The sequence below is a fragment of the Eschscholzia californica genome, unplaced genomic scaffold (assembly GCF_041429995.1).
Source record: "Eschscholzia californica isolate CP2 unplaced genomic scaffold, dmEscCali1.0.p SCAF_5, whole genome shotgun sequence".
Taxonomy (NCBI): domain Eukaryota; kingdom Viridiplantae; phylum Streptophyta; class Magnoliopsida; order Ranunculales; family Papaveraceae; genus Eschscholzia; species Eschscholzia californica.
Window position 1 is genome coordinate 4102926 of NW_028238472.1, and position 18177 is coordinate 4121102.

The window sequence follows — 18177 nt, forward strand, 5'->3', positions numbered from 1 at the left end:
GACATTCAAAACTATTTTTTTACTTTTAATACAATGAAAAACTCTAACCGGTTCTATACTTTTACCTTATTTCCAATCGAAACTATATATTAAATACCGATAATTTAGTAAACTAATTTTAGTTGTGAACGAATAAATAAATTTCTCTTATTAGTAAGTTCTATTTTTCAGACAAAAAAGCAAAATGAAAAGTGGGACGTATTTTTTTGAGGGCTCAGTCCTCGCACTTCTTTCATGCAATCTAACTCTTAAACCAAAAAGTCTACACAACCACTATTGTATTCAATGGGTTATTCATTTATTTGAGTGAGTAATATAACATGAATCCATAGTTGCCAAGATGGGACTTCTCACGAAGAGGTCCTGATTACATTTTCCGCACATCCTCTCCCTCGCCCCTGCTACATAGACATTATGTTGAGAAAACCCATTTGTTAGGTTGTCTATTCATTTCAAATCCTAATAAACTGTCATTCGAAAATTACAAACCAAGTTAATGTGTCATATAGTCTTGAAGAGATTTAAAACATCATTTACACAAACTCAAGGTAACTAGACGGGTAATTTGGCCAAAACTCTCTAAAAATTTGAGTTTTGGTTAAAAAGGATTTATCAACTTTTTATAGGCTTCAGCTCCCTATGACATTTTTGTAATTAATCTAATATAGGGAAAGACGAAACTGACCTTATTGCAAACTAGATTGCAAACCCGTTTGCGAACGAGAGTGCAAACCAGTTTGCAAACCAGATTGCAAACCAGCTTGTAAAGCTATGCAGACCAGATTGCAAGCTTTGCAATACAAATCAAATTGCAAAGCAGTGCAAACTAGTTTGCAAAGCTCCGCAAACCAGATTGCAAAATTCTGCAAAGTCATTGCAAGGCAAACCAGATTACAAAGCAATGCAAACGGGATTGCAAAGCTTTGCAAACCAGATTGCAAATCAGTGCAAACCAGTTTGCAAAGCTCTGTAAACCAGATTGCAAAGCAGTGCAAACAAGTTTGCAAAGCTCTTGAAACCAGATTGCAAATCAGTGCAAACCAGTTTGCAAAGCTTCGCAAGCTAAGATTTTAAGAGCAATTTCGGCATTAGAAATGGAAGTGCTTTTAGAATTGTCCTTCAAAACTATTTCCAAACTTTTTATGGGACTTAAAAGGGCAAAAAGATAATTTGTCTTTTTGACAAAAAAAAAACATAAAATTGGGCCTCCGGACCAATTTCCTCTAACTAGAATTGGAAGTGTCACCACAAGGATCAGAAGCCAACCTTTAATAACTCATTGTGTCATCCGTACTGTTTTAAAAAGTTGTATTGACAAAAAAAAAAGAAAATCTTGAAAGTGAAATTGGAAATGCGAGTGTTTGGTAGTTTTCTGACTCTTCTTCTAGCTCCACACAGAAACTACCTACGAAAATCATTTTCTCGCTTCCCCTTGTTCTTCTTCCCTCCTCCTCCCCCTTCTTCCTATTCTCTCTCTCTAATTTCTACTACTACTTCAAACGGTGGATCACCAACAACAATGAAGGATCTCAAATCCAAATTCTTGAAGGTTTATTCCGACCTAAAATCTGACCTTCTTAATGATTCTGCTTTTGATTTCTCCGATGATGCTCGTCAATGGGTCGACAAGGTGATTTTTTGTTCATTATTTTAATGATTCTTTTTTTTGGTCAAATTGTTCTGGTAAATTTCGTAGTTTTCGATTTGCTTGTGTTTTCTTTTTGCATTTTGAAATGTGGGTTTCTTCTTTTAGTGATTTTTAGATCATTTTGGAAGAATGAATTTAGTAGTTTTCCATTTGCTTTTGTTTTTTTTGGAAAATTTGAAATGTGGGTTTTCTTCTTTTGAGAAGAAAGATTGCTGATTAAAATTAGTAACATGGGAAATGTTTGTTTGATTTGACATGAATTTATTGTAGAATTAGAAAGAGGGTAATGGATTAATAAAAAAGTAGATACATAAGAAATGTGGTTTTAAGGACCTAAGCTTTATAGTTAGGCTTTAGGTTCAAGGAAAGGAAAAACAAGAAGATGATAAGTTAATAACATCTGCTTCACTTTGATTGCCCTTCATGTCTTATGTTCTTCCTGTTGTGAAAATGATTTTGTTCAACAACTTTATTCGTAAACTAGGAAGAGGCCCTATCCTCGTACAGACCGATATGCTTGTCGTTGGATGCCGTCCGATGGTTTTGTCTTACAAAATGTGAATGAAAGTCATCCAATGCCTTTCTAATATGAGAGTGTACGGGGCTCTGTAAGGGCAAGACTCCGGGTCATTAAAGTTTTGTGGGTGGGTTAAATACTTGTTTACTTTGTGGTAGCAAACTCCTACTTATTTCTAATAAAAAAGAACATAACTTTTATTCATAGCTCAGTGAAGTAGCCATATGGAAATTGATCAACTCTATATATTGCATCATTTTCCTAGATACCATTTAATTGAAAACGGTCCTACTACAGACCTTGTATTTAGGAGTAATTTATGAGGCATGCTTTCGAGAATTCAGCCTTGCAATTTAGTGACCTTAAAGTCTACTCTTTACGGTATTGATCTTTGTTCTTCTTGAAGTATAGTATGTTTTTAAAAAATCATTTTCAAGTACATACTAAATTTCATCTGAAAGTTTTTCTCACAAACCTGTATGATTTTCTCTATCCTGATCATTCTTATGTTCTATTTCAGATGCTGGATTACAATGTTCCTGGAGGTGAGGAAAAGATCATTTTTATTATAATTTGTAGAAAATTGGGGTTGGTTGTCATGATGTTCTCGTGCCTAAGATTTTGACATCCAATGAGAAGAAAGTAGGAATTATTTTAGATATGAAACAATTGTATGGAGAGATATATCTTTTTTAGCCTCTCTTCATTTAACTGCATTTTTACAGGGAAGCTGAATCGAGGACTCTCTGTGGTCGATAGCTACAGCTTGTTGAAAGAGGGAGATGAACTGACTGAAGAAGAATTATATCTTTCATCAGTCCTTGGTTGGTGCATTGAATGGGTAAAGTTACTATATAATGATAAATGCGAAGTTTGTACTAGTTCTTCCTACAGTAATCGTTTTTCTTGGTTAATTGGTTTATCAAGTATTTATGGTACCCGTTAGTTTACACATTCAACCCTTCTTTTGTACAATTTTGCAGCTTCAGGCGTACTTTCTTGTTCTTGATGATATTATGGATGGAGCTCACACACGACGAGGTCAACCTTGTTGGTACAAAGTTGATAAGGTGTCATACCGTGTTATTTGCGGAAAATTATGGGATAGCATTTTTTTTCTAGGAAAAGATCTTAACAAAATGCGAACTGTAGGTTGGTATGATTGCCGCAAATGACGGGATTCTACTTCGAAATCAAATCCCCAGAATTCTGAAGAAACACTTCAAAGGAAAGCCGTATTATGTCGATTTGCTTGATTTGTTTAATGAGGTGCTTTCTTTTGCATAAACTCCAGTACTTTATTTTACTGCAATACTTTATTTTATTTTCAATCACACACTAAAAGTTTCATATGATTTATGTCACACTTAACAGGTCGAGTTCCAAACAGCTTCAGGGCAGATGATGGATTTGATTACCACAATAGAAGGAGAAAAAGATCTGTCCAAGTACACATTGCCTGTGTAAGAAAACAAAAATAATTCACTAAACAGGAAAACTTGAGAGCTTTTCGCGGTTCTTTACCATTGCGTTTCAAGTCGATTTTAGAATACAGAGTAACCCTTTCCTTTTGCCTGTCTTGAATATTAGGTTGTGTCAATTAAGAAATCAGATATAACTTAATGCCAGATTCTGCTGTCAATGTGAGAAATTACTTGGAACCATTACCGAGTAATATAAGTTTTCAAGCATTTTTTATGGAGTCATAGAAGTATTTTCCCTTTCAATAAAGTTTTCTTGCAAAGACGATCTATTTGTATACCAATTATGGTTTTTTAGTAGGTTGGTTATACTTAAGCAAAATTTCATTATCACCCAAGGCATATTGTACTTAAATAAGGTAGTGTTTGTTTTCTCCGCAGTCAGATCTGAAATCTGACTCGAGGTTTGAATCGATCGGAGTCAGTTTGTTTGTTTTCTCTGATTCAAATTTTAGACGAGTTTGATTCAAACAGAGGGAAACAAATCAAACATCACCGAATAACATTTGTCTCTGGACACTGGACACAGTTTATGGTTATAACAAGTAGTTCCCCATTCAAATAGCTAAGATGGTTTTAACTTTTGTTCGTTAATCATCAACTTTTCTTTTTGATCTTTTCTAACCTATATTTTGTGTTCAATGCAGTCATCGTCGCATTGTTCAGTATAAAACTGCCTACTACTCATTCTATCTTCCAGTGAGTTGAACTCTCTTTTTTGTGCAACAACGTTATATGGCTCCTCTTATGACTAAATCATTTCTGTTTAATCTTCAGAGATTTTACAGTTACTTATTTAATGCAGCTTGAGATATGTTTGTTCATTATAGAGTTTGATCAGTTTCTATTAGTCTTTTGTCGATGCTAGAAACCGGAGAAGGGATTACCATGTTAGCCGAGTTTTTCAATATGATTTGAAAAAGACCCATTTTAAACACCAGCAAAACCAACTTCATATAAAATGCATCTCGAAGAATTTAACTATTAGATTATTTTGAGATTGGCGTCAGTGCCAAAAATGTCAATCATTCTTGACATGTGAAAAATGGAAATGTTTTCTTAGGACGTGAGCAACTTTTTGGCATTTACTACTTTTTTTTAATCTTCAGGTGCAGTTTTGGTTTTGTGTCTTTACATGCAGTTCTTGTGCAATATGTTCTGCTAAATTAGTTTTAGTTTTCTAATATGAGAAGTCCGCTTTTACATTTTCACTTTTAATCTGGACTACATGTCCATTTCCACATCTGGTTACGTAGGTGGCATGTGCATTGCTCATGTCGGGTGAGAACCTAGATGCCCATGTTAACGTGAAGAATAATCTCATTGAAATGGGAAACTATTTTCAAGTACAGGTTAGTAACACTTCACATTACTATAATTTTCATGAGTTCCTTTTTGCCATTTAAATGAATCAAAAGAATAGTAGCTCAGCAATTCCATGATATTTTCTCCCTCTCTTTGTCTCATCACTTATACGCTCGGGTCTGAGTTGCACTTTCTTTTTTATGTAGGATGATTATCTAGATTGCTTTGGTAGTCCCCAAGTGATCGGTAAGGTAAGTATCGACATTATTCACAAGTTCACACTGATAAAAATTACAAGTAGTGATATCAATTTCCGACCTTTCTCATGAATCTTACTCTGCTATTATTAATAACCAGATAGGAACTGACATAGAGGATTTCAAGTGTTCTTGGTTGGTCGTGAAGGCACTCGAACTTGTTAATGATGACCAAAAGAAATTATTATATGTAAGAAAACCACATATTTGCTCTAACATTATCTCTTTTTGTGGTTAAAATGGTACTCAATTTAATTATCCTTGTTTTTGAGTCCAGGAGAACTATGGAAAAGCAGATCCAACATGTGTTGAGAAAGTGAAAAAACTATACAAAGATCTCGATCTTGAGGTCTGTCATTCTCTTCCTTCCCTCTTTCTGCTTTCTATTGATGCGAAGTCAAAGATTTGTCTGTTCAATCAATTTGTATAGTGAAGTTGAACTCCACAATAGTCTGGTATCATACTTATAGCTTTACTCCCTCAACATTAGTTGGTAATCGAGCTTATCCCCCTTGGACTTACTATTTTCGTCAAAAACACTAAAATCATGTTTAGAGCGATCGAATAGGATGCGATTACTAAGACTAACACTATTATGGTTTTAGTATTTTATTTTATTTATTTAGTTTGGCCATGAATTGGAGTATAGAGATTGATTTGCAGAATGTGATTCTTGATAATTGCATTTTATTCTTGGACGGCAAACACGACCTTAGTGTTTGTGACATAACAGTAAGTCCAAGGGGTAAACTCCAGTAGTAATTATCGAGGGGGGTAAACTAAGCTACCAATGTGGCCCACTTAGTCGAGCTCCACATGGTACAAGGTTTCCTGTCAGCACCGACGGCAGATTACCGCCCACCCAACCTTCTCAAATGACTGGCATTTACGGCAAGTGCTCCCAAAAGCACTAGCCCATGTATAAGTCAAGTTCCCTCAACAAAAAAAAAAAAAAAATGTATAAGTCAAGTTTCTTTCTCACAATCCATTTAGCCAGGTCTAGTAAGCCTCTTCCTAAGCAATGTGGGACTAAGAGCAATGCTCATGGACCTCCCAACTATCATCAAATATACAATCCAAAAGAACGCGTAAACTTTGTTTTATACTTCTTTCTTATTATTTTTGTACGTAAATTTTGTAGGGTGTATTTGCCGAGTATGAGCGCGACAGCTATGGAAAGCTGACCTCTTCCATTGAAGCTCATCCGAGCAAAGCAGTGCAAGCAGTTTTGAAGTCTTTCTTGGATAAAATTTACAAGCGGCAGAAGTAGGTATTAGAAGCATTTTTGAGTTCTTTCGTTTAGTGAAAGGTGAAAGAATAGGTCACTCTCTGTTCACCTCATGGTTGAATGTTTATGAGATCTTTTTGAAGTACAAAAGTAAAGAAATAAAGGGAATTGTTCTTGATTTAGATTAGATTTATAAAATGTTTCTTTTAATGTTATTCCTCTTCAAGTTGTTGCTTTACTTGACATGAGTCTTTCTCAAAGTTCTCCAACTTAATTTATTCAAAGATTTATAAACCACAAGCTTTATAAATCCTTGGGATTTCATTTGCATATCATCTCATTTAAGTAGCCCTAGCATACAAAAACGCCCCGCAAAATAGACAAAGAGATGAAGTTGCACATTATGGAAGATCGAACACATATTTAGTACATTTCAATATAACGATTTTTTTTTTTTGGGAATCTGATAACTTCATTGATTAGGCAAAGCCAAGATGGATTACAATAAGAAGTTAAAAGAAGAACAACGCACAAAGAAGTAACCCTATGCCCACTACCTATGAAGGAGGCATTTTAGTTTCTATGTGACTTTAGTGGTTCCCCACTATCATGAGTTCATGACCCATTACCACTATATGGTTCCCTTGGTTGAGTAACTAACTTTGAGTGGGTCAAAGTTTGTAACCGTTTCCCTACCAGAGTGATCGGAGAACTTCCATCGGCCGTCAGTCGGGATCCTTCTCCCATTTTCAGTCCAGCATCTTCCTCCATGAAACCAGAAGCTTGATTTTGAACATGATGAGTTTGAACATGAACAAAGAACCATACCGAATCAAAATCATGTTCAATCGGAGGTTTGTCTTTTTCACATCTTTCGACCAAGATTGTATCCTCCCTTATGATCCATGAGACTTTACATGTGACTGGATCCACTTCTCCTGACGTTTCTAGATTTGCATGGAATTGAATATATGCAACCTGTAAATGTATATGGATATAGGAGATTCGGCACACCTCTGTAAATGGAGAGAGTTGTGAGTTGTTGGAGAAGCTTCAAATAGTTGTCCATGACCAAACACTCGAACCGGAAGAAACACGAAAGTAACCAAAATAGATCCTATAGATCAACAAAAACAGGCCCTAAAGACCACCAAAGATAATATCTATTTATTAGAACAAAAAGAAAGAAATCCGGCGAAGGGAGGACCCTTCGCCGGAGAAGCAACGAAGATCGGAAGATTTACTCTAAAAACGGTTACAAGTTTTCTAGAGAGAGAGAGTTTCCTGGGGAAAGCCAATTGTCAATTATTCAAGTAAAATATAACGTTGAACAGTCAGAAATGACAAAAGATATCATCTGAGTATTGTATTTAGCTTCCTGAAAAAGAAATGCTCCAGAAGGTTAATCACCTCGTAAGCCGTAACCACCCCAGCCCCAACAATTACCCATGTTCTCTCCCCTTTTGGACCAAGCCCCAAGCCCCAAAGGTACAAGGTTTTGTTCCCGGAGAAAGCTCCACGAGCCCACCCAAAAGGTCTTGCGGACCTTACAGAGAGCGGATTATTTCTCGTTTTGTGGATTGCACCTCGGACAGTGCTCTTTAGCTTAGTCAACCCCAGTGATCCTCATAGGTAGTTGTGTAGTGGGTATCCTTCAAAGCTTGCTCTCTGCATTATCTCCCTCTGCCAAAAGAAACCATCCAATCTATTCAGTAAAACATATAGGAAAGGTGACGATTAGGAGTTTTAGTTTGGAGAAAGTGTTTAAGTTTTGGGATAGCACGAAAGTGATCGATCATTCAAACCTTATACGGTTTAGCACTTACATGCCAATTCAATGTGATAAAGAAGAGGTATATCAACAACCAAAATCGCTCATAATTTTGCAGTTGGTCACTAATTTCTCCTATAATCAGTGTATTGGTTCGTTTGGTTCATGTGCAGTTCTAATCAAGATGTACCTGTATCGCTGCAGTGATATCCCCAGGACCCTCCTGAAATCCATTAAAATCAAGAGTATTTCACAGAAATCGGTTGTTGCTTTAAGTCCCTTCACTTTCAAAAGAAGAAATGCACATACCTTAAAGTGTTTCTCTCTCCATAAAACCTCTTTCCAGGTTTTATGTCTCAGCTGCCCGCATGAACTCGGAACCCTAATTGTTTCCACATGCTGCACTAGTCTCAAACCACCTGCCGTAAAACATAACTTAGCTTCCAAGACTTTTCATGACAGAGATGAACTGTATCTTGCTTCATCTTTGTTCTTATAAACACAGTGTGTTAAGTAGGATCAAAACTATGGTGCAACTTTTTATCAAATTGATCACAACTTTCGGAAGAAAAACTTTTCGTCTTCGAGAACGAACTTACTTGTAATAAACGCTTCTTCCCAAAGTTCATGCTCAGACCACGATGGTGCAACTTCACGGAACGGAATCCTCCTCGCCAAGCACACACTTCAAAAAATCAAAGGAAGACAAGTGCAAAAATAATGAATCGTAAAATAAAAGCATAAGATTGTCTACTTTTCATTGACAACTTAGACTATGAAGCACAAACCCGACTTTTTTCTGTCGGGGGAAACTTGGGATTTGATTAAAAGGTTTATAAAGAAGATAATCTCAAGTTTGAGACGACTTACTCAATAACTACTTGTCGTATAATTCCAGGTAGAACACCATCTTCGAGAGAAGCAGTTTGTACTTCAAACCCTTTGTTGCGATCGTCAGCGTTCGCCTGAAATATACATGAGAATAGGAAAGCTAATAACTTGCTCAAGTCCTTTCCCGAAACCATATATACAACTATGGGGTATGAAAATCGTAACATATAAGAGACGACTATAACAAGAAGATTTGTTTATCGATCGAAACAAAGGGTATGAAATATACAACTATGGGGTATGAAGCCATAACAAGTTCACCTTAATACGAGTATACGACTACAAAACGGGTGTAAATCTCATCTATAACTAACTTATACTACGACACAAATATAAGAAGATTTGTTTATCGATCGAATTGTACATTTTTAACGACTCACCTTTCTCCGGACGACGACGAAGAAGTTTGTTACACAACCTTCAAGTATATGATCACCATCATTCGATAACAAAAGTTCGTTGACCGAAGGAGGTCTCAGGTTCTCCAAACCCTTCCTAAGCCTTGCTACATGAAAAATTCAGCAATCAAAGAAATGATAAAACATGAGTAGTGAAAAAAACCCTAATCACAAATAGTACTTGAAAAACCCCCACCTTACCCAATCTGAGAACTTGGCTTTTGCTGGGTCTCTTCCAGGACCAACTAGGGCTAAATGAGCCCCATTTTCTTTAATTCCAAATAATGGTGGAACATAGAACCCAATATGCAGATAAACATCAACAACCCTAAAATTCATTTCTCCCCCTCTATCTTCTTCTTCTTCTTCGCATTTATCGATACAGTCTGGTTTCCCACTTATAAGAGCTGTTATCATTAACTCTTCTTCCTCATTCCTTTCTTTCAATGCAATTGGTAAAACATTTCTCAATGAATCATCAAGAACAGGCACAATTTTGGATTCCAAAGATAAGGAATCCAAGATTGGAAACACAGAAACCCTAGATTTTTTTGACCCAAAGATGTACTCTGGTCTTGATTCAGCTAGAATTCTTGTTGATTCAACAAGTCTACTCAAATGTCTCTCCCAGAACAAGATAGATGAAGCTTTGTTATGGGTACGAGTAGTCGTATAAGCTCCTGGGTAGGGTTTCAATTTTCGATTAAATGATAGTTCAATACACAGTGAATAAGAATTCAATCAAAAATTTAAAATTTTGAAGTTTGTGAAGAAAGTGATTAAATAATGGAAGTGAATTTTGAATACCTGGGTGGGATTCAAGGAAGGTAGAAATAGGAGGAACTTCAGAGGATTGAGAAACGACTCCATTAATGACCAGAAACCTGCAAATTGACATTGTTGTTGATTTTTAGAGGGGCTAGAAGAAGTTTATCAAGTTCTTGCTGTTGTGCTACTGTATGGCCTATTTTAGGTGTTTGTTTTCTTGTATGCAGACAAGATGTGGATTTACTGACGAATCAGATTTCAGATTGTTTGTTTTGTCTGACTAGTGATGTCTAATTGGACTGGTTTTAGTCGACTTGGGTCCTTTTGAGTGATACAACTTATGTTTAGACGAGTTGACCGAGTCAGATTCAAACGAACGAAGCAAAACAAACATCAACTTAGACTCTAATTTGTTATGTACGTCAGGTAGTAACATGTATGACTTTGTAGTTCAAGTCCTACTATTTGAAGTTAGATATTTCTAAAAATAATGTTTTTTACTTTAGGGTTATTTCCCTAATGGCCCCCTACTTTGTGACCAGCTTCCCGCCTGGCCCCCTACTTTACAAGAAATGGCCCCCTTCCGTTATAACACCGTTACTCTCTCTCTTCCATTTCTTTTCTCTCTCCTCCAACATGTTTTCTCTCTCTGCCACCTCGTTAAAACCAACCACATCATCGTCTTCACCGGCAGGGTCGTCGGCCGGCGACCTTCAAACTTTTTTTTTTTTTTCTCTCTCTCTCTAAAAAAAAAAAATTTTTTTTTTTTGAAAATCTCTCACCTCTCTCTCTCTAAACTCCGGCGAAGGAAAACTTCGCCGGAGTTAGGTCTGTTCATCACGAACAGACCAGATCAGGGTCTGTCCGTGATGAACAGACCCAGATCTGGGTCTGTCCGTGATGAACAGACCCAGATCTGGGTCTGTTCATCACGAACAGACCTAACTCCGGCGAAGTTTTCCTTCGCCGGAGTTTAGAGAGAGAGAGGTGAGAGATTTTCAAAAAAAAATTTTTTTTTTTTTTTTTAGAGAGAGAGAAAAAAGAAAAAGTTTGAAGGTCGCCGGCCGGAAATTTGGCCGACCGACGACCCTGCCGGTGAAGACGATGATGTGGCTGGTTTTAACGAGGTGGCAGAGAGAGAAAACATGTTGGAGGAGAGAGAAAAGAAATGGAAGAGAGAGAGTAACGGTGTTATAACGGAAGGGGGCCATATGGGTATTTCTTGTAAAGTAGGGGGCCAGGCGGGAAGCTGGTCACAAAGTAGGGGCCCATTAGGGAAATAACCCTTTACTTTATCAAATTTAAGATACTGTAGGGTTTTTCTTAATCAGATTTGAAATCTAACTTGAATTCTGCATTGGATCGAGATGAATTTTTCACATTTTTGTTTTACCTAATTCGTAATGTCTGATTCATTAATATGATTGATTTTATTATTTGTGAAGTTTTAACCTTTAATCATATGTTGTAATAATTTTCTTAAGACATATTTCAATATAAAAAAGTATAGATAATAGTAGGGGAAGGTAATATTAGTTACTCTCTTTGGCATCCATATTGTGTGGTCGTTTAATTTTGGATTTCATTTATGTATAATTTATTCGGGATTAAATCTGTTTTTGCTTTTAATTTGGGACCAACTCATCGTTTTGGTTCCATAAGTGTTTGGCAGTTGGGTTTGCCTTCCACGGTCTAAAAAAATTTAATTTTTTCCAAAAGTACCTTTGGAGGTCAAAATAGAATTAAATCTCAAAAACTTTAAGAACATTAAAATCACCTTCCCCGACGAAGGTCGTCGGCCGGCCAAATTTTGCTGCCACCTTTAGACTACAAAAAAGAAAAATCTTATTTCTCTCTTATTTTTTCTTCTTCCCTATCTCTCCCCACCCCCTCCTCTCTCTACACTCTTTGGTAAAAGAGTTCCCTTAAGCTGGAGATCTGGTTCACCAGACCTTTGAAGGTCTGGTCAAATTTGAGTACCTAACAAATTAGATCTTTAAAGGTCTAACGAATCAGATGTCCGACGAAGGGATACAAAGAGGAGGGAAAAGAAGATACGGAGAGAGAGAAGAAAAAAAAAAGAGAGAAGAAAGAAGAGAGAGGGAAGGAGGAGGAGGAGGAGGAGGAGGAGGAGAAAAAGCAGGAGGAGAAGAAGAAGAAGAAGGAGAAGAGGGGAGAGAACCAAGTATTTCTTTTGTTTGAAGGTCGCTGGAAAATTTGGCCGACTGGCGACCTTCGTGGATAGGGTGATGAGGTAGGGAAGAGAGATGAAGTGGAGGAGAAAGGGAGAGATGAGGTGACTTTAATGTTTTTAAAGTTTTTGAGTTTTAATTTCATTTTGGCCCCTAAGGTTACTTTCGGAAAAATATAAATTTTGTTTTGCCTTTACGGGTCAAATCGAACTGCTAGACATTTATGGGAGTCAAAATGGTGATTTGGTCACAAATTAGAGACCAAAACAAAATTAAATCATTTATTAATCGGTTCCGAACCCCTCTCATTATAGAAAAGACTAGATCCCAACTAATTGACTCAAATTCCAATCTCTGCTGTCTAATAGATCTAGTAAAGAAAATGAATCAACCATACCAGTAACTAAACATCACAGTCTGTAGGGTTCATTAAGGTGTTGTTTGTTTTTTCTCAAGTCTGAATCTGAAATCTGAATCACTCTATGCGTAATTTACATGTATATTTTGAGTATTTGCATGTGTTTACATCTCTAATAATTTCTGACGTTAAAACAACAACTCTTCTTGTCTAAATTCAAACTTGTTTTATAAGCTGAAAATATACACATTGTATATAAATACATGTTTCAAAATCTTAATATTAAACGTTCAAAACATCTAAAATTACACATGAAACTTATTCAAATTTTAGGTTCACATTTGAGAAAAGGAAAGACATCTAAATCGATTTTCATACAAAAAATTGAAATTAGTGGTGTAAAATCTATGGGTAGTCCTAAATTATAGAGGTATCATCAGTTAAGAGTGAAAACAGGAATATGGTTGAAAACAGAAACTCCCCCTCTCTATTTCCTACTATGACACCCAACCTTGTCTTCATTTTCCTTTGAGTTTCAATCACCTAAGAATCTTATTTGTTCCCGGAACAAACCTAATTCCGGTGAACCATTCAGGAGTTTTCCGGCCTAATCCATTATTTATCAGGTAAAAATGCCCAATTATAACTTTTAATGATTTGCAATTTGGGTTAATACTATGGAAAATAATTTCAAAATAATATTTCCATAGAAATAATTTTAGCTATCGAATTGAAATTTTGACAATAGTTTTTATATATATTCATGGATACGGTTAATTTGTCTTCCAATCTAGTTTTTTTTTTTTTTTTTGTTGAGAGGTCTCCCAATCTAGTTGCAGGCAGACTAGCCAAAGAAATATAGATCTTTGCTTACGTTCAAAACACTACCAGATATATGTCAAATAACAAATATTAAATTCGTCGCTTCGATACTTATTGAAGGTTAACGTACATAATTTATTGATTTTGTTATTAGTGAGAGTGCAAATAATACCTTATCGGTAGTTTGTGCGAGCATTCTTAGAATAATATATGAGAGTTATTAGCATATTCCATCTTTATGACTTATACAAGTCAAATAATGTATTATTGTATGATGTATGATTGTCTCAATTTTTCTGTTTTTCAGGAAATAATACGCAAGGAGAGAAATGGATGCGAAAAATTCTCGAATTAATAAGATTCAGGTGCCACCGAAACTCAATTTAGATGATATAAAGAGCAAACCACAGTCAACGTTACAGTCACCGGCTAACCACCGGACAGGCGACCCGAAACAACCAACAAGTGCAAGGGCGAATTGTTTATGTTCACCAACAACTCATGTTGGTTCATTTAGGTGTCGGCACCACCGGAGTTCCTCCCACCTTAATCTTAGTAGTGGCTCCACCGGTCCAGCCTCTCCGAGTTAGCGATTGAATCAGTCCTAGCCAGTGTGACTCACTCACTGGAAGCTTGATTTTTAAGTTATGTATTTGATCCTTGGGGTGAGATATTGTGTTATCATATTACTTGAGTTTAACTTGAAATTTATAACTTACTATATGTGTATATGATAAAGGTATTTGTATAAGAAGTTTCTTACTTGGTTGAGGGTTGATACCCAAACGACCCGTTTTACGACCAATTTGCAAGTTTAGCCCCCAACACTCTGACTAGTATACAGTTTGGCATCCATGTCGACAAATTTTTATTTTCCAATTTGATCTTTTGTTATTTTTTTCGATTCCCTCGCCAGTTAATTTCTCTAGTTTAAGATATTGTAGAGGACAAGCCGTCTGTTGTGGCCAAAGAGAAGCTGAGGGTTGTCCACCCCTCTCCTCCCTTTCTATGGCCGGAAACATATCTACATATTCAGAAAGAGAGGAGAAAGATTCGTAACTTCTAGACAGAGGGCTATAAGTCCTAAAGCTCTGGTTTGCAGGGTTGCAGCAAAATTGGGCTGCGGGAATGCCTCTGCAATCCCTTATAGTCTGATTTGCGGCAGAGCCTCCACGGCTCAAAAGTCAGGCTAAAGGCTACGTGACACTGGCCCTCCAGAGGAAAGCAGGGAAGATGTATGTGTTGTTCTAGCCGGGATCAATTCCTGAGCCAACAGAGACAATAATTGCCTAATGATCAAGAAATTGATTATCTTAATATGAGCAGACGGGACCATTAGTGTGCCGTGAAGGAAGGTTGCTACTATATGCATGTTGGCTGAAACATAGAGATAGATAGTGTTGCCTGGCTTCTATACTGTTTCCTGAATAACTCTCCTCAGTGGTTCAGAGACGATATAAACTAAGTACAATAGATTCTACGGAGCTCTTAAAAGATACGCTTAAAATGCATGAACTTAAAAGAAGAGGAAATAAGATTGCAGATCAATTAAAACTCTTCTATAGATCAGAATTGTTCCTTCAAAATCATACACCTTAAAACAGAAGAAAATGATCTATGTTCAATCGTCTTCTTTTCCTATAAAAAAACGTTGGGGACAAAGTTTACTTTAGGTAAGCTACAGTAATGCCCGCCATGGTTCTTGGGATTGAACATTCCAGTGAGTTTTAACCATATAATGCCCGCCATGGTTCTTGGGATTGCTTTGTTTTCTCTATCGGGTTCAAATGAACTTGGTCTTTTGTGAAGCAAAGCCCGATCTTGCTTGCCAAGTGCTCTCCCATCTCATACAATACCTAATGAGGATAAGGGGAGTGTTAGAAGGTTTCATTTTTCATGTAACAAAAATTTGCAGCATCAAATACAACAATAGTTCAAGAAAACAATTTACTATAACCAGTTATCTACTGGTTTTGTTCTGTAGGATTATAGATGGATTGATCTTGAAAGTAATCAATAAGAACCAAAATATCGACACACTAAAAGAATAATTAGTTGCACGAAATTTATCAATATCGCTCAACTTTCTCATCCGAACGCCCATGTGATATACAATGGCCGACGGATGTTTAGCTTAATTCCTAGATAAGCTTCTCAAACAAAACATAACTTCCTAAAAGTATTTGATATTCTTCAATGTGAAACTATTCTGTATAAGAGTATAGTAATATACCTCAAGATCATTAGTTTTGTTCCCGTTGGGTTGGAGTCCATCTCTTGGTCCAATGAGAAGAACAGTTGGAAACTTCAATATACGGACTGAATGAAGCAAGCACGCCAGAGGTTCATAATCAATCTGCAGCGACGGAAGTGGCTTCTGGAGACCAGCAACCATGGCCTCAGTGAAGTCTGTTGATGGTCCAACTTGGGCACCATGAACTGTGACTTTCTTGTTACTAGCTTTCGAATCACAATTAAGCTTTGCTGCTGACACAAAGAACGGGAGTACAAGTGTCGGCCTAGAGGATGAACCGTTCCCACTGATTGACGCCAAGACTTCATTAATGACACAAGCAACAACTGGTGTCTTGTAATCTTGCAGAAGAATCACAGATACCTGAAAATATCTACATCAAACTATGTTCTCTGTTTAACCAAACCGAAGCATAATAATAACAGTCGTCCAGAGATTTTGTAAAGCACTTGCGACACTAGATGACTGATAAAACTTCGTAACTTCTTTCTGCAACCTGTTAGTACCACATCCTAAAGTAAAGAAATTTCATATATAGTACCTCACTCAAAAAAAAACATTTTGCAATACTAGGAGTAATCTAGCGATGCAAACTACCTCATACTAGAGATCTGCTCCTACTGGTTATATAATCACCACGAAGTAGAAATATGCTTTTACAAACCACTAACCAACTTGTAGCTTGTCAATTCGTTCTCCGGCATAGCGTTTCCAATTCCCCGACATTAATTCTTTTGAGCAAAAGTATATTTGAGAAAAAAAAATTGAAGAGTAATCGAAATATAAGCCACTTGTGGACTTGCAGTTCGTTTGGTGCGTTAGGTATTTCAGTACCATTGAGATTTGAGAGGAACAGGACTGTTTAATGATTGTAATTTGTTCGATTATGGCACACGATGTGGAGCACAAACTGGGAAACCCGGTTCCTGCCTTCCTGGATACAGAACCATCATTGACAACCCGTACTGAATCAAGCAGTTGCCCATGTACATAATCCCCCCAAGTTAGCAACATATTAATTCTGGTAGAACTCAAGATACTGTCCTTCCATTATCAGACCATCAATGGAGTGGACTAGAATATGAAATAGGAAGGTTAAACCATTGTATAGTGAGTTTATTAGACAATATTTCCCCCTCTGGATCCAATAAAATCCCTAAACAAGTAACTTGAATTTCCAGACAAACCCTAAACAAGTAACTGATAACTTCTCAAAAGCATAGATTCTTCTACAGTGAAGTGATAATGGCCTATTATTCCCCCCCCCCCCCCCCCCACAAACCCTAAACAAGTAACTTGAATTTCAAGTAATTAGAGCTAAACCCTAAATTTATTAACTTCAGAAGAAGTAATCAATCTGATCGTCGCCATGTGGAAGGAAAAAAAAAATTAAGCTTTACCTGATAGGAGCCATGATGATCAATGAAGTGAACGAGATTGAATGAAGCTATAGCATCTTTGATTCCGTATTTCTCTAATGATAATTCGACAGAAGTTTCCCTACAAAAAATACATATCAGAGCAATGTCAGAAACAGATAATTTGATTAGATTTACTGCATGAGGAATATTAGGGTTTTGATTTATGAGATGTGGGGGGGAAACTTACTTTCTCTGAAGTGGAGAATTAGGGTTTGGTTGAAGAGCATCTGAGATTGAAGGGCCAAAGCCATTGGCGTCTCTGAAGAGGAAGATTACTTTAGGAGCTACTTTCATCATCGTATTCCAGTCTCTGGCTCTCTGCGTGTGTGAGAACTGAGAACAAACTGGAGATTAATTATGAACTAAAAATAGAATAATTCTCTTTTGCCTCCAATTTATGATAAGCATCATGTTTAGTCCTACACTTTTTTGTAAACTCAATTTTGGTCCCCTTTCACAAATTACTACCATTTTTCTTAATAAAAAAAGGCGGACATTTTGGAAAAAGTAAAAAACTTTCGAGGTACAAACTTTTTAGCAAAACTGTAAATTTTGTTAAATTTTTCGAACAACAAAACTTTTCTTTTTTCTCTTCTCATATTCGACTACCAATTCCTGTCACTACAACAACCTCCCACCACCATCATTTATATGCTTCAAAGGAAGAGGAGAGAGAGAGAGAGACAGTATAGCTAAATGAAGGTGGTGGGAGGAGCTAAGAGGGATAAGAGAAATGGTGGAAAGAGATAGTGGTCGGAGGTGGAGAGAAAAATACTCGAAAGAAGAATATTAAAAGTTGTCGGCGATAGCACTTCGTCGACGACTTTTATCAGTGTGGAGAAAAATGGTGGCTAGGGTGAACTATG

At 36.7% G+C, this 18177-nt stretch overlaps 3 protein-coding genes and 1 long non-coding RNA gene across 5 annotated transcripts; 2 read left to right on the forward strand and 2 right to left on the reverse strand.

Annotated features, from left to right (window-relative positions):
• The first annotated feature begins 1225 nt into the window (after positions 1 to 1225).
• Positions 1226 to 6651, forward strand: LOC147536408 (farnesyl pyrophosphate synthase 2-like). The gene is made up of 12 exons (XM_086640758.1): positions 1226 to 1630; positions 2686 to 2710; positions 2891 to 3006; positions 3149 to 3235; positions 3318 to 3434; positions 3540 to 3628; positions 4294 to 4345; positions 4903 to 4998; positions 5158 to 5202; positions 5309 to 5398; positions 5486 to 5557; positions 6350 to 6651. Exons 1-12 carry the CDS (start codon positions 1352 to 1354, stop codon positions 6476 to 6478), a joined length of 1197 nt encoding a protein of 398 aa, XP_086496884.1. The 5' UTR covers positions 1226 to 1351; the 3' UTR covers positions 6479 to 6651.
• An 87-nt stretch (positions 6652 to 6738) lies between these two features.
• On the reverse strand, positions 6739 to 10683 carry LOC147536409 (D-aminoacid aminotransferase-like PLP-dependent enzymes superfamily protein). 2 transcript variants are annotated; one of them, XR_015225300.1, is made up of 10 exons: positions 10490 to 10683; positions 10304 to 10440; positions 9693 to 10176; positions 9479 to 9599; positions 9078 to 9172; positions 8807 to 8892; positions 8517 to 8626; positions 8398 to 8430; positions 7732 to 8119; positions 6739 to 6899 (listed from the first exon to the last, which is right to left on the reverse strand). XR_015225300.1 is itself a non-coding variant. In XM_086640756.1 (9 exons), the coding sequence occupies exons 2-9, from the start codon at positions 10392 to 10394 to the stop codon at positions 8063 to 8065; spliced, it is 1077 nt and encodes a 358-aa protein (XP_086496882.1). In that variant the 5' UTR covers positions 10395 to 10440; positions 10490 to 10659; the 3' UTR covers positions 7717 to 8062. The 2 variants fall into 2 exon arrangements, 1 of the variants encoding a protein (XP_086496882.1); XM_086640756.1 differs by lacking the exon at positions 6739 to 6899 and having other exon boundaries at positions 7717 to 8119; positions 10490 to 10659.
• A 2603-nt stretch (positions 10684 to 13286) lies between these two features.
• Positions 13287 to 14434, forward strand: LOC147536410 (uncharacterized). The gene is made up of 2 exons (XR_015225829.1): positions 13287 to 13440; positions 13944 to 14434. It is a non-coding gene; the product is annotated as an uncharacterized LOC147536410 (long non-coding RNA).
• Positions 14435 to 15173: 739 nt separating this feature from the next.
• LOC147536411 (period circadian protein) lies at positions 15174 to 17789 on the reverse strand. Its single transcript, XM_086642510.1, has 4 exons — positions 17499 to 17789; positions 17291 to 17390; positions 15870 to 16253; positions 15174 to 15492 (listed from the first exon to the last, which is right to left on the reverse strand). Exons 1-4 carry the CDS (start codon positions 17606 to 17608, stop codon positions 15364 to 15366), a joined length of 723 nt encoding a protein of 240 aa, XP_086498636.1. The 5' UTR covers positions 17609 to 17789; the 3' UTR covers positions 15174 to 15363.
• Between the last annotated feature and the right edge of the window lie 388 nt (positions 17790 to 18177).